General features: G+C 43.8%; 1 protein-coding gene across 1 annotated transcript; it reads left to right on the top strand.

Annotated features, from left to right (window-relative positions):
- Positions 1-6989: 6989 nt before the first annotated feature.
- Positions 6990-12672, top strand: SLC46A2 (solute carrier family 46, member 2). Its single transcript, XM_010193996.1, has 4 exons — positions 6990-8046; positions 9596-9679; positions 10980-11136; positions 12615-12672. Exons 1-4 carry the CDS (start codon positions 6990-6992, stop codon positions 12670-12672), a joined length of 1356 nt encoding a protein of 451 aa, XP_010192298.1.
- Positions 12673-16766: the final 4094 nt, after the last annotated feature.

Genomic DNA, 16766 nt, shown 5'->3' on the forward strand with positions numbered 1-16766 from the left:
CGTTCAGCAGCAAAGCAACCTCCTCTACAGCAGAGTGCTGAAATGAAGGGGCAAGGTAATACCAAACACCAGTCACGGCAGCTGTCTTACCGCACAGCTTAAAATGTACAGTTGTATATTTATTTATTTGTGCTTGTTAGACACTGAAGAACTGCAGCCTGAAAAATGTTAGCAGCAAAATTATCACTGGAAACCTGCTCAGCCTTTCTTGTTTCCCTGGTACCTTTTACCCAATGCCCCTCTTCAGCTCCAAAATTTCCTGCAGACGCAAGGAAAGAAGAGGCACAATAGTTTAGTCCCATTAATGTCTTTCTGCACACATACCAGCACCCTAAGGGTACAGAAAATCTGCCAAAGCTGTTACAGAATCACAGAATAATAGGAGTTGGAAGGGACCTTGAAAGATCATCCAGTCCAACCCCCCTGCCAGAGCAGGATCACCTAAACTAGGTCACACAGGAACACTTCCAGGCGGGTTTTGAATGTCTCCAGAGAAGGAGACTCCACAACCTCTCTGGGCAGCCTGTTCAGTGCTCCATAACTCTCACAGTAGAAAAGTTTTTCCTCATGTTCAGGTTGAGCCTCCTATGCTCCAGCTTACTCCCATTGCCCCTTGTCCTATCATTTGACATCAGAGAGAAGAGCCTGGCTCCTTCCTCCTGACACTTGCCCTTTACAAATTTATAAACATGAATGAGGTCACCCCTCAGTCTCCTCTTCTCCAAGCTAAAGAGACCCAGCTCCCTCAGCCGCTCCTCATAAGGGAGATGCTCCACTCCCTCAATCATCTTTGTGGCTCTGCACTGGACTTTTTCAAGCAAATATGGGAATGATACCCCATCCACAGATGTGTTTTGAGCAGAGATGACACCTCTGCATGGGGTTGCAGGCTCTCAGCATCCTTTGCTGCTTTCCAGGGTGGGCTCCTCCATCATTAGGGCTGCAGCTTGCCCACCCAAGCTCTCTAATCTGAAGAAGATTACCCCATCAGTGCCATTTTCCACCAGTACCCTGCAATGACGCAGGTAGGGACACAGTCCCCCATAGCCTCTCAGTCACCCTCATGTAAGATACTGTTGCCTTTCTCTGCTGTCCCAGGGACCTTTTCACCCTACCAGCCTCAAACAAGTGCCCCCACTCTCAGGCTGCAAGCTGGATAATGAGCCAGGAGTGGTTGTGGCACGTGTTAAAAAACAGGGTTATCCCTCCTCATGATGGCAGGGTGCCTGGAAGTCCTCAGCCAGCATTGGGGAGTGTTTGCAGTGAGACAAACAAGTGACATGTGCTGCCATGCAACATCGTACCCTGAAACTGCCTTGGGCTGGGCTCAGCAGACACCACCATGAAATAGCCTGGAAAATTTAAACACCTAAGTGACAAAAGCCATAGGTAATCTTTCTTGCCAATTTCTGTGCTCAGGACCTGGCCCAGTAGAATAGACAGAGGCTGTGAGGAGTTTCTATTTACCTGCTCTAAGTGTTGGGGGTGGATATCACCAAGGGCTGATGTAGGTGATGACTTCAGCGCTTGCTTTACCTGTCTTCAGACTTAAATTTATCCACACAGAAGGCTAACCTGAAATCTGTCACATGAAAACAGCTGGATGACCAGGCAAGGATGTCTCCAAAAGAAGTAAGAATTGAATAAATATTTTACCTTCTCTCCTCTCCTCAAAAAGCACTATGCCTTGCAGAAAGCACAAGGCAGAGCCTGTGTCTTAAAGCATTTATGATGCTTTTGATTATTTCCACCTCTTACTCTGGAAAATTGGGTGGATTCATCCCTTTTCTCCCCACTGCCCCAATGTCCTCTGCCAGTTGCTGTTCCTACCTCCATGGAGCCACAGGCCTATGGAGAGACGCTTATTCTCTCTAATTGTACCTGGCTGGGGCTGAGATATCAAGCAAAGGTCCTGCCAATCTTTCCCTTCCTCTTCTTTTCTTCTTTCAGTCCTTTTTCAAGGACAGGTGGGTTACTATTTCTTTTTCCTCCTTTATTCTGCCACATTAAACTTTCCAATATGCGCTGTGTATAGTCTTCCTCTAATTTGCATCCACACCTAACACACACTTCCTCTCCAATCGCATAAATCCCAAATCTGATTTACTCACATACTCCTTCTACAGAGCTTTTTGTTTTTTCTCAAACTTACTATTATCTAAATGTGTTTCTAGGCTTTTTGGTATCTATTCACCATTGCTGTAAAACTTTCTAGACCTACATATGAAATGAAAATGTGAAGTAGATAACCAAATTTCTTTCTAAGTACCTTTGGAGAGCATTTAGGAAGGGGAGGGCAGTTTATGGTTTTTAACTGAATTTTTACAGATTATTGACTGTAGTTGACTCAGTAGTGAAATTTTTTAACAGTCATGTTTTTGCTATGGTTATTTCATTTTCCCAGACTGTCCACTTTTGCTTTATTCAACACAGGATTGCTTAAGCTACAGTTCTAGGAAAGTTTGTTTCATCCCAATTCTCAAGACTGTTGCTGTGTGCACATTCTTGAACTTTGCAATATTTCCGTGCCAAACACACATACACTGATGACAATTTTAAAAAAACACATGACTATTAATGAAAAGGAGGATGTGCACGCACACATAAAATCGTTTAGCACCAGGATTATCTGAGGCTTGTCTAAGAACTACAGCAGGGTTTGTTCTGTGGTCCAACTGATCAGGCAGACACCACACACTGCAAGAAGCAATTTTTCCTGGAGAAGATTAATGTCAAGGCATTCAGTTAGCTGTCAGCACTACTAATCACCTAAATTTCTCAAGCTAAAGAAAAAAAAAGCGAGCTCAGTGAAAAGCATGTGTCCAGGATGCTAAGTTTTGTGGTTCCAGCAGAGGGAGAAGCCCACAGGAGACCCCAACCAGGTAAGCAGGAGACTGAAATGAGAAAAATAGACAGAAACATGACCTTTGGGGATGAAAGCAAGACAACGCAGGTTTCTGGTGCTGCTTGGTCAGCCAGAGTCTGCCTCAAAGGAAACTGGACAGTGCTCCTGCTTCCAGCTCTTTGCTGCTCTCCTGTGTTGCTCTGAAAACAGTGGGCATTACAGTCTGTGGTCCTTTATAATGAAGACATATTTTCTGAAGGAAAACAGGCTATCACTGAAATAGCTGCTTCTCCCCAGTGCTTTCAACCAACTTTCCCTCTCTCTGGTGCTGTAACGCAACCACAGCTCCATCCAGGCTCAGTCCTGGGCACCTGCCATTCCCCAGCAGTGTTTCCCTGTGTCGTAGTTTAGTGCTGGGCCGGCCACTAAATCCTGGACAGACGCTCTCTACGAACCCGTCTCCCCTCCCCAGAAGAGAAAAGAAAAGCGAATAAGGGAGAGAGACTTTACATGTTGGAAAATAAAACTAACAGATTTAATAAAACAGTAATACTAATACTACAGGATAATAATGTAAATAGGAAAATAATGAAATATATACAGATATGTACAAATATATACAAAACCAATATAAAATCCTCCTCCTACCCTCCCCCAATGACAAATACGTCTCCAGAAGCTCTGCGGAGCAGGGCACTGGAAACATCCCAGACCAGACCTAGCAGCAAGTGGAAGCTGATGCAGGAACACACAAATCAGGATTGGAGGCAGATGAACCAGCAGGATTCTGCTCAGACATCAGCCATTGCAGGATCGAGATGGAAGGAAGGGTCCAAGATGGAAGGGTCAAGACCCTCCTGATCCCTCAGCTTTATACTGAGTATGACGTATGTGGGATGGAATACCTAGTTGGTCAGTTTTGGGTCTGCTTCCCCCCCCCATAGGCGCAGACATGGCACCCATGGTGAGACAGTGGCCTTGAACATTTATCACTTGTAGCAGCAGTGTCTGGAAAAACATGCTGCTAGTTTCAGCAAGTTCAGCCACTTAGAAAAGACTGAGCTGAAAAAGTTAAATCACTAAATAGAAAATCAGTTCTATTTAGCTCAAACCAGGACACCCTGCCTTGCCACAGCCATGAAGCCGCAGCATGCATCAGGATGATCCCTGTGTACAAAGGAGGAGGAGTTACAGAGCTGACTTACCACCTCAGAGATTAAATATCTTGCCAACCAGAGACTGTAAGTCACAGACCCTATCAGCAGGCTTGGGTGGAGGAGATGAAGACAGCATAGGTGCCAATGTGGGATTGTAGTCCTGGATGCCAAAAAGACCCATACAAACAGATAGTGCTGAAGACCAAGCTCCAAAATGCTGGTACCTGCCAAGCCCAGCTGCCCTAACCATACTGAAATCCCTACAGCAGCCCCATTCAGAATGAAAAAGTGATGTAACTGTCATAAATGCTTTAAAAAAGGAAAAAGCAGTACTGCATAGGAATGTATAACATCACCACAGGGAAGCATTAAACACCTTTACTTGGCCAACCTGACATATGTCCAAGAGCTGGTGCAACATGGTGCTGACCTGACCTCTAGTGGGTCTCCAGACAAGATGGTCCTGGAGAGGGACACCCTGAAACAGTGTGTTTCTTTTCCTGAACACTACCCCAGTGTATTTTTGTGTTTAGACTAGTTTCAGTGATTCTGAATTTTTCTTAAATGTCAAGGGCCACTCTCTTAAGGCTCCACTGTGTTTATGCCACGTGAATGTATTTTAAGGTGGAGGCAAACATCCCTATAAATATTAGTAATATGAGAACTGAGCCCCATGGAAAAGCTGATGCTAGAAAGTAGTAAATTTGAAGTCTTTGTGGCATTAAGTGTATATGGTATTAATGAAAAGTATTTTGCAGTGGGAAATATTTTGGAGCCTGGGTTAAACTCTTACTTTAGCACTCACTGTTTTGCAATTACTGACATGAAATTATATCCTTCCATGAAAACTAGTTCTAAAAAGTAAATTTAATGTGAATGAACACTCAGAATATCCTGGAAATATATATGTAATTCATGAGATCACTAATAGCATTTAGCACAGTTCATTAACTATCTAGGCCTGAACAGCATTAAGCATAACACAGTATCACCTAAATGTCAGGAGTGTCAGATGAATAAGCCAGGCCACCTGTAGATGGAACAAAGTGTGGAGGAATAATATCCATTATTTAAGAGTTGAGCAGATTTGCAGTCTCTCCAGTGCAGTGCCTGTGGCATGCCTCTACACTCCAAGGTAATGCCCCAGACTGAAGCTTGAATGGGACAAAGTCATTTATCTTTCCCTCTAACATCTGGTGGAAGAGATAGGGCTCCCTGGGTGAAGCAGAACATGGCAAAGCCTCTGGTTGCCTTTGTTACTTAAACTTTAGGTCACAGGCTGTTGCACTGGGGTTTTTAATAAGGCTGGATGGAATTTCCATCCTCTGGAAATCCTCCAGGGTTTGAAGAAAAATATTTGTCCCACTTCTGAATAAAAACTAAAGGAACTAGACACCTTTTGCAGAAAATCTGGGGTAAAAAAAGACAACTGTTGGAACAACTCACATTATATTTTACAGCTGGCTGGGAGTCTTTTGGCCTGACAAAAAAACAAATTCTCTGGTGAAACTGAAATTGTCTAGCAACAAATAATTTTAGCAGAAATTCCCCACTCCTTTCCCTTTAGTTCTTGGGACTTTTTTTCTTTGAATTGAAATATAAAGCAAAAATTATTGCACAACTTAACTAAGACTGAAAAAATGAAACTCGAGCTGTGAGTACACAGGCATTGAGTAAATGTCACTTGAATCAGTACAGAGTGCAAAAAATGGAGGTTTTAACATTGTTTTTGCAAATTAATCATTAATTTTTAAGTAACTGTCATAAATCCTCCTATAACAGATTGTTATTCTGCCTGTTATGATTCATTAAACCAGTGCAGAATGAGATCATTATCATTCCAGTTAGCGGATTTTTGAAGCTGCCAAATATCCTCCAAGTATTTCCTGCAGCTGGGACCGCATCTTCCCTGGAGCCGGCAGCCTATTTGCACCATGTCGCACTCCAAGAGCTGCTTGTGCCTCTGGCCAGCCCACAAGGACCCCCTGTCATTTCAGTCAACCCCCTGGGGCAGTGGCAAAACTCGGAGCTGATTTGAAGCTGCGAAGCTCGTGTGGCATCAGTGCCTGCAGAGAGGGACAGACACTGCCCTGAGGGGTTGGGACTGGAAAAGCCTTCCCTAGAGGTGGGCTCTCCCCTTCCCCAGCCTGACTGAGCACTGGGACACAGCAGCCAGCGATGCCTTTGGATAAATTGGGAATTTTCTCCTTCTCTTGGAAATTCCCACATTGTAAAGCTAAAAGAGGCAGCAGGCAGAGTGGCAGCCGTGAGAGGCAGGTTACCGAAAATAGGTTTTTTTCCCATTTAATTTCTTTTTGGTGTAAATTCCTGGCTGCGTTATTGAAACAATAATGATGTAAGGGGCAGGTTGCAGCAATAGGGCAGATGTGAGCAGGTAAAAAAAAAAAAGCCAAAAACATATTTGTGTAGAAGAAAGGGAAAAGAGCTGGTGGTGAGGGGAATTCACAAATTACCAGGTAAAAAGCACACAGACATCCCTCGCCCCTGCAGCCACCCTGAGAGTCCTCTGACATGTGAAGGATGCCAAAGGGAAAAAAAGTCAGAAACCCCAAAACAACAAAACAAACAAAAAGCAAACCACCGTCCCAAACTGCAGCAATTACTTGATCAGGGCATTTTCACTTCCTAAAGTGGGAGCCAGAAATTCCCCCGGGTCATCTGACAGCAGCAGGAGGGGAAGCAGCAGTGCAGGGCGTTCTCCGGCCATACAAAAGCCTCTCCCGTGTGTGCCGCAGATCAGAGCAGCGCAGGGATATGCGTGCCTGCATATAAACGTAGTGAGGTGAGGTGCAAAGATCCTCCCAGCCAGATCATCTCTTGCACAACTCTCTGTCTCTGTGCAGCCCGCCAGACCTGTTTTCTTCCTCCACTGCTCCATGCCTCCAGAGCAGAGCTTCTGAAGAGCCACTTCCCCCTGCTATCTCCCCGAAAACAACTCTCCCCAAGAAGACGCAGTCAGTGGCAGCATGGTGGGGGTGACAGCAATGAGGATGTGGATCGAGCACTCTCAAGTGGCCAGTGCCTTCTACGACACGGCCCTGCTGCTGGTGGTGAAGAACTACTACAACCAGACCAATGTCACCGCTCCCTCCCACGCACTGGAAGATGCTCAGCAGAAGGCTGTCTCCAATTTCTATATAATCTACAACCTAGTCCTGGGCCTGAGCCCACTGGTGTCAGCCTACAGCTTGTCTAAGCTTGGGGACAGGTTGCATCGGAAGATCCCCATCTGCATCCCTCTTCTTGGCTACTTGGGCTCCAAAACTCTCCTGCTTCTCCTGATCCTGCTGGGCTGGCCGATTGAGGTGATGTACGGGGCTGCTGCCTTCAATGGGCTGACAGGGGGGTTCACCACACTGTGGGCAGGCGTTATGGCCCTGGCATCCCTGGGCTCCTCCGAGAGCACGAGGTCTCTGCGACTTAGCATTATTGAGCTGGTGTATGGCCTTGCTGGTTTTCTGGGAAGCATGGTGTCTGGCTACCTCTTCATTGGTTTCAACGACCGCTATCGAGAGGGCACCGTGCTGGTGGCCAGCAGCATTGCTTGTTATGCTTTCTGCCTCCTCTACAGCATTTTTGTCCTGACAGTCCCCAAGCCAGCAGCTTCCTGCCCAGCCAAAGTCAAGAGCGCAGAGGAGGTGGTCAGCCAGGTACCAGCCCACAAAGCAGCAGCAGAAGCAGGGAGTTCCCAGCCTTGGGAGAGCAGCAGCTCCACTCCAGTATCCCCCTCAAAACTCATCATCATCATGCTGTTTGTGGCAGCCATCCTCTACGACCTTGCTGTGGTTGGTGCAATGAACGTACTCCCACTCTTCTTGCTCAGGGAGCCTTTAAGTTGGAACGCTGTGGAGATTGGCCATGGCAATGCTGCTGGGTACGTGATCTTCATCACCAGCTTCCTAGGGGTGTTTGTGTTCTCCAGATACCTGAGGGACATTACCATGATCATGATCGGAGTGACGTCCTTCAGCGCTGGCATCCTCATCATGGCCTTCGTGCGGTGGACGTTCCTGTTCTACATTGGTGAGTCAAGCGGCTGCTTGTGCAAGTGAGTTCATACCAAGGAAGGGGCTGGGGTGTTGCAATGCCAGGGGAAGAGCTGTTGCTCTGCTTCACCACAAGTTTCACAGCAGGGGACTCAGCAGACCATCACACGAGCCATTTCCAAGGGGCTTCATGATCATGCCCCTCTCCCCACACCTCTCTTTGTACACTCTGCAATATCCAGAGGAGACATGCACTCCTGCCAAGGCTTAGTTTAAAGCCTGTTGACCCATAATTTGTCACTTGGTCATAGCCCAGATCTGAGCAGAGGAACAATGCTCACACCACAAGGGAGTGGGGATTTTTGATGGCTGCCTGTACCAGTAAAACCCCAGCATTAATGGGAAGCTCTTGCTTCTTGTGAGGTAGGGCTTAAGGCTACAGCAGAAAAAAAAACTGGCAAAGGTTTCCTATTAAGCAAATGTCTTAAGATGTGATTTATTTTTATAATGTTAGATGTTTATGGTCAGTGGGAAACTTAATAGTGAAAAATTTGAGCTGCTTTAGCAACTAGAATATTATGAGAATGTAGCATACAAACCTTATACTAAGTATAAATAACCAAGGGACAGGTAACAATAAATGGGCAGCACCCCACGGCGAAGGAAAGACAAGTTTATTGTGGGGAGGTGGCCTCAACAGAAACACAGCAAACAAAACCCAAAACTGCATCCGCTGTGGTGGTGAGATGGATGATTCATATCTGACAAACCAAGTATCATGTGCTGCATGGCTTTGAGGTTTTGCTTCTGAAAGAGAGAAAAAGATCTGAGAGACGTGGCCTGAAGTGATTTTTCTGTCTGCCTCTACAGGGAATAAGAAACGGAAAATCAAAGTTATTCTAAAGGGAAAGATAGTAGGATATTATATTTCTGTACTAAGCCAAACACTGAGTAAAAAAAAAAAAAAGATATTTTGTTTAGGCAATCATGCTGAGGAACAAAAGATTAAAAAATTAAAATAAAAAAATGCTAAAGTCCATCATGAACGCATGCTGCTGCATAGTGTGCAGGATGCTTATTCTGCACTGCAGAAACACCTGGGTACACTAGACATGGGCCACGTCTTCACTGAGGTTAGTTCTACTGAAAGGAAGGTAATTTCAACTCCCTAAGCATTTCCACACTGGAGAAAGCCTAAAATACTGCATGCCAGAAGCATCGAGATAGAAAACAGCTCTAGTGTTATAAAGGCACTGTTCTCGTCAAGGCTGTTTAGCATGGGGTGCTCTCTCTGCTGATCAGACTCAAATCATCAGCCAATCTCAAAGGACTGTGCCATATTCCATCTACCCTGGGATTTCAGGCTGAGACCAGGAGACCATGGCTGGTTTGGGCAAAATACTTCTGCTTGTGGGAGCAATAGGTGGCTTATCCACCATCCACCTATACTCCTACCAAAGACTCGTACTTCTTTCTGGTATTCAAGGGTCAAGAAAAGGTGAAGCAAAGGCCCTGCCCAAGCCAGAGGCACGCAGTCTCCAAAAGCAGTAGGTACTGATGATAAACACGTATTTGTTGCATTGCAGCACGGGCAGTGATGCTCTTTGCCCTCATCCCCTTACCAACCATCAGGTCCATGTTATCCAAGCATGTTGAAGGATCGTCCTATGGTAAGTATGCTGGTTACCTTACCGATCAAAACCCCCTCAAATCCCTCCATTCAGCCTAAGGTACAAAGACAAAGGTATCTTATTGCTGCAATCTGTGCTTTGTGTAATAAAACCAGAACGGTTGGCACCACAAAAGGGAAGGGAGGAGCAGAGAAACTTGCAGGACAAGATTGTCACATCCAAACTGCTTGTCCTCAGTTGCGTCATCATTTGTCGATAAAATTTTCAGCTTATGCTTCAAGAGATTACTATCAGTGTGCAGCTCAAAGGCAGGAAAGTATCTGAGGTGCTGCTCAAAAGCACAGTGCTCCAGGGAAGCAAGGTGTTGAGTTGAAGCACTGTGATACTCACATCATTTATCTTGGGCTTCTTTCACTTCCAGTTTTGGGAAGGATAGATTTATTTCATTTATTTTTCAGTTATGGTCTCTAAATGTGTCCCCAGGTGTTACCTGGCCATTTGTTCCTGTCAGATAATGATTTAAGTAACAAAGGATAACCTTTGCATAAAAATTGGCCCTTTTTGGTAAACATGAGCAGAAATTATTTTCTGTTAAAATTTGTAATAGAAAATAGTAAAATTAATGTATTTTACAAAAAAACATTTTGAAGACTACCAGTATTTTAACCTCCATGAGCTGGATTTAGACAGGACTGACCATGCATTCCAATAGCACCTCAGGCCCATGACTGCTTATGCTTCCTCCAAACATGTTCCCCCAGCCATCCTCTGCTCCCTTTTCCCTCCTGCCATATGAACCCACAACTGCTTGGTCACCTATGTGAGAGAAACAGAAGGGTGCTATTCAGAAAAAAAAGCTGTTTCAACTAGCATTCAGTTTCTGCTGTTCCTCTGCCCTAAACCATACACATCACACTCATCTCCCCATGTCTGGCATTATTATAATTTTAACCCAAGGACTGCCCTTCTGGCCTAGAGCAGAGGCAGACCCTGACTTACATCTCTCCTGTCCTGAAGATGTTGGCCCAGGACACTTTTCTACCTCCTATGGAAAGGAGCACTTACTGCCCAGTTTATTGCTGCTCTTCCAAGCAGCTACCTGTACACCTAGATCATTTAAGCAGACAGTTCTCTAGTTGGATCTTTTGTCCTATGCCTAAAAAAAGGAAAATTCATTTAATTCTGGTCCAGAACAGCAGCAGGTACGAGCTCATGCCATCTGGAGCTTGTAAAGCAATGACCACATTGCTCTTCCATGCAGTGGTGATCCTGGGCTAGGCAGGGAGACACCAGAGTTGTTTGTTTCTCCCTGGTAACAAACTATGTTCTTGTTTTACAGGTAAGGTGTTTGTCCTACTGCAGTTGTCTTTAGTCACGACGGGAGTAGTGACATCTACAGTCTACAACAAGATCTATCAAAGCACAATGAACTGGTACCGCAGCTTCTGCTTCATTTTGTCTGTCCTAGTTGGCTGCCTCAGTCTCCTCCCTTTAAGGTAAGGAATAGGAAGGGTTTTGTCCAAAAGGTCATGCTGTATTTTCCCCATGCTTTCAGGTTCTAGATCTAAAGTGTATGATACAGATGGGAAAAATAATAAAATCCTGGAATTTAAACAGAAAAACAATTGGAAAAGGACAAGAAAAAACCTTGCAGAAATGAGTTGACAAATATCAAGGAGATTCAAAGAATGAAGCTTGCCAGTGATCTAGCCAATGTTTTTAATCTTCTTTCTGTTTAAAGTAGCATGAATTGCTGCAGGAGGAATATTTGGCAGAATTTAAGAGCTGATAATCCCTGGGGACAAAGCCTTCACTCAAATGTAGTGCTTGATATTGCAAAAATAGTAGTAAGTAGAATGAGGGAATAATCCTACGCAAAGTAAAACATTTTTTTAGAAATCCATTAGAGGTTACTTACTTATTGCAATAGAAAAGAACAATCTGAGTCTTCCTCAAATGTTTCTTTCAAAGAGAAACCATTACCACACAGGGAAGGAAATGGTTACTTTTCTGGCCCAGTGAATTTGCCCAACTGTGCAGCTACAGAATGACTGAGAAGTACAATTTCAAGAACAAGTTTTAAGCACAAAACCAGCATAATTTGAAGAGACAAAGCTGAAACAGCATCTCCATCTATACTTTCAGATTTTCTCAAGGATATCACTCCAAATCTAACTTTGCCCATCGTCCCCTCTCCAAGACCGTGCAGCTCATTACATGACTAGAAAGAGCAGACTCTTCCAGTATGAAGTTAAAGTGAATTGTGATAATGTCAGTATTTAATCCATAAAACAACAATATTTTCATTCAGATATAAGGCAGATACTGGATACACCAATGTCTGAATTCCAGGCAAAATTCTTACCAAGTTTTGCTGGCTTTTGTTGTTGTTGTTTTAAAAAGTAATTGTACAAAGTCTAAAGGCACGACCTCTATTGGCTTCAGTGTTATCACTTAGATTGGAACAAAAAGCTCCTATACCATCAGCTCTGCATCATCTAGAGCACCAAAGGCTTTCTGGGCTTGTGAATGTGTTTGACACCAGGTGTCAGCAGGACTATGGGTGTGGGGAAGATCACATCATACTCATTCCCAGGGCTCTGCTTTCCTCCTCCTATTTTCCAGATACAGGAGCGACTCGTTTCTGATGCAAAACCCTGCTGTTAACAGAGTCACTGCTGGCTACTCAATTGCTTTTTAACACGCTCTCCAAGTAGAAGTTAGCACCATTATCAGCACAAACATGGGGATTAAGACTTAAAAAGTCTGAAAGATGACAGATGGTACTAATGTCATTGCTTGTACACAAGAGTAACTTGCAGAGAGGCTGGCAGATCTGTGAGACGAATCACATGAGCACTCAGACACCCCAGCAAAGTTTAAGCTAAAGAATTAATTGGGGAAAAGCAACGTGTAGTTTGAGAAAGCAGTTTGCTAGCTTTCTTATAACCTGCATTTTTATTGCTCTTTACAGCATCGTGGCCATCAAACAACGTTCAATCACTGGCTCTCTTCAGATTCTGACCAAGTGACAGAGGCTGTACCAGCTAAAGGATCCTTTGGTCTTTATCAGCTCTGTGACCTACTGAAGTGGGAGGTTTGACACGCACTATTCCTCACAGTTATCATCATTACAGGAAGCATCTCATCTGTTTCCATTTCACAGCATGCCACAGCCTCTCAGCCACTGAGCTCACCCAGGACGAAGACATTTGCCTTGGTATTTCTGCAGTACACCATCTTGTAAAGTATGTGCATTAGCTACTGCACACCAGCAGCCTTCAGAGCATTATGCTTTCCTTACAGGCTGATTGGCAATAGAGCAGTGACAAGAACAGGGTAGAAATTAAAATGGATTTCAAGACTTATTCACTGTGGAAGGGGAAAGCAGAGGATCAGTTTTCCAACGGATCCTTCTTGTCTGCTCATTTAGAAACCTCACAACAGTTCCATCACTTTGAGTGATGAAGCAGGGGTCCACAAGCTGTGTGTGCATGGTCATCAGCAGGATATGCCTGCTCTCCAGCAAGTGCTACAGAAGATACACCAGCCCATGTTATGTAGAAGACCACCAAATACAGAAATACCACCATTAAAAAAAATGTAGGATTAAGACTCTTTTAGTAATGCCTACAATAAACCACTCCTGAACAGATGCTCATGCCATTGACTTCTGGGAGACTGTCAGCAGAGAGTGCTTTAACATCATACGGGAAGACACTTGTGACTCAAGAGCTAATACCAGCATTTTAACTCATGCAACCAGGATGTACTACTCTTGTACCAGGCTAAGAACAGGAAAGAACAGCACATTACTACAGGCAGTATAGACATGGAAGGACACTGATGCCAGGTAATAGTCACCTTGTTACCCCAGCTTTCTGCTGGGTTGAAATATCTACCAAAAGGAACCTCATACAATATAGTACCTGGCGTAAGATGCTGTTAGGTAAATGATTCAAAAGACTGGCATGCCCCAGAGGGATCAGGGCTTAAATTGTGTTTCTACTTACATGCTAATTGAATTAACAAGAATTAAGTGACTTCCAAGCTCCTGGACTAAGTAAAGGCAAGTTAAAAGCCCTTCAGTCACCAAAATAATCTGGAGGCAAATGGGGCAGCTTCAGGTCAAGCTAGAGACACAGCAAGCAGAAGTTGATTACTCACTGTGCAACCCCTTATTCTGAGGAAGTTGCTGCTACCCCTGCTCCCCCCAGCCCCCCACATGCTCTTGCAACCTTTCCTCAGCTCCAGGTTTCACTTTCAAGTAATATGAGATTTATTACAGCAACAGACAGATTACTTTTAGTTAAATCAGCAGTGAAATAAGATTTTAAGGGAAGGATATTTCTGCAGCAAGATAGTGAGTTGCCCACAAAATAAATGCACACATCACTTCAATGACAAAGGTTACAAAAAATGAAACTTTATATTCTAAGTAAAGGAGTCATTTTTTAATACATTTATTGGTCCATTCCATTAAATTGAAGTAAACAAATGGTGCCTTGAAAAAAATGTACACACAACAAATAACAGTTTTACCTCAAAGTGTTTTTCTCCATCAATACTAGTTCCATAGTAAACAATGCACAAAGTATGTTTATACAGAGATATATGAAAGGGTATAGAAACATGCCAGCACCAGAACGCAAGACAACATTTCAGAACCTGTGAATCTGAACAAAAGCACAGTTGCCAGATTTGGTCAAGTGCAGGAAACAAAAGACTTCTTCCCATTTTTACATCATTTACTAACTAATTCACACAGAGACAACTCTTTTCACAGCTTTCCTTTTGCTTTTTAATGGTATTTATGGTGACTCTCATTTGAGCAAGTGGATTTACAGAGGTTGAAAGCAGAAGAGTCTGGGCAATGAGCCAGCACCGTTTAGGTCTCCAGAACTGACCCCTTCAACAAGGAGAGGGGTGATCCACCTTCATATACCTTCACCTGCATGGCCCAGCTCTCCAAACCTTAAGGAGGGACAGAGGGATGCAGGCACAGAGGAAAAGAGAATAAGGACAATGCTGCTTTATTTTCACATATTGAAGACAAAAGCCCTTTGGCTGTTTGCTATTGCAAGACTGTCCCCCTGCCACCTGTCTGCCCATGCCCCAGCCCTACTGCTTGATCTGAAGGTACGGATACATACCCCAGCAACAGAGTTAAGGAAATGATTTAGCTTGAAAGCATAGAGTACCAAGGCCCTCGAAGTAGTCTATGACAGCAACTAGCCTTTAACTTTTTAACATGCCACTTACATAAGGGTGCTCTGCCTCTGCCTTTTTGGGAAGTGCATTATTTTCTGCACAAGTACTGTGCCTCAGCTGTGAAACTTTAAAACTAGCTCAGTTCATTACCGAGTACTTGTACAAAGTCAGATACCCTGGCAAGACTCCAAAGTGCTAAGCATAGAATTAAGCATTGCCATTTTATTCCATAAAATTGGTTAAACAGCACTCCCAAAAAGTTTAAAATGCAACATTCACACTGCCAGAAGGCAAGCTTATTCCTGTGATCCCTAATTTTACTTTACAAAAAAACCCACCACCAACTGGCAAGTAGTAGTAAGCTCCTTACCTTAAAAAAACCCCTCTTTTCCCTATTTAGTGATTGTTGTAGTAAAAGTTAATATACCAAGGGAAAGACTGTTCTACCTTCAAAATTTAAGAAGGCTGAACATCTAATGAGCTAGTTTAGTCTATGCAATTTTGCTCAGGGGTTATCAGCACCAGGATTTTAAAGAGTCTGCAACATTAATCACACTCAGTTAAATTGTGCAAGATTTAACAAAAGCATAGTTCCTGTTAAAACACTGAACAGTCCCTGGTGGGCTGGAAGGGAATTCTTTGTACCTTGGCATCTGCAGGACCGACACCTGAAGCAATATGCATCACTAACAGGCTATGCAGAGCCACTGTGGCAGGGCTACCACGCAGGACCACTTCTGCCACTCATGCTTTGGAGGTGTTTCTTTCTACCGCTCATCCCACTACTCTATCCATAGCACAAGTGTCAGTGTGACAAAAAAATCCAAGTAGACTTCACTGAAGAATCCATAATTTATTCTTTGTTATAACTCACATCAGATGAGGTCATATCTTCAGGGCTACACCTATTACTTTTGCACTTTTCAATGGATACCTGAAAAATGATGTGTCAACATCTAAGTTTATTGCAAGAGTCATAACCTGGTAAGGATACATGTGAATAATGCACGGTTCATTACCGAGCATGAAAACAAGATCTCAGTGCTTGCTTTATTGTGCTGGTGCCAGTTAAGAGAAGCAACAAACAACCCAGAAATTACACAGAAGTAACCAGGACAGCAGTGAATTCTCCATTCTCTGAGAGGGAACTTGGTCTGGCTACGAATTACAAGGAAAACTGGGCTAATTTAAGGACTAGTGAAGGACTCCTGTGTTACCTAAGTTCAGTAAGTCTGCTCTTCACACCTTGCAGGAGTTCCTTGCTATTTTGTAGTTCTCCTGTTTGGCATTGCTCCTACAAACCTCACGGTTTCTGCCACAGTTACCTGATGATTTACAACAGCTCTTTATAAAGAGACTCCTCCATAGCCCATAGGAGCTGAAAGATCCATCACTACGCACCCTTCTTACACTCACCAATTCCTGCAGAGGACTCTTCTTTTGAATGTTAAGCTTTAGTTCCCTTGTAGGGGTTAAGAAGTGTTCCAGATCATACACGAAATCCTATCACATGTTCCAACCTCTCCTCCAAATCAACTTGCAGGTGCCACAGAGCCACATATTCCAACAGGGAACAACAAAGTGTGTCTGCCTTTCAACAGCTTAGCCAGAAAGGGATTTATCCAAAACCAGAACATCCTTTGATTGAGGACTAGTTTAAAAAGCATGCTGCAGAATCAGCGGTATCATATCAAAGAAAATTTAAGCTGATCGACAACAGTTCCAGCCTCAACTGTAAGATGGTGATTTGAACTTCCCTTAATACTCACCACTGTCCATTATGCCTCTCGTAAATGGCTGTGAGGTCCATTGCTAAATTCCCCAGAACCAATATCCACCTAAGTTTGACATAAAACTAAGGGGGAACAGGACCACAGTGTTGTAAGGCATCAGACAAAACCTCTTCACCTGTAGG

This window comes from Mesitornis unicolor, unplaced genomic scaffold (assembly GCF_000695765.1).
Source record: "Mesitornis unicolor isolate BGI_N332 unplaced genomic scaffold, ASM69576v1 scaffold24531, whole genome shotgun sequence".
Taxonomy (NCBI): Eukaryota; Metazoa; Chordata; class Aves; order Mesitornithiformes; family Mesitornithidae; genus Mesitornis; species Mesitornis unicolor.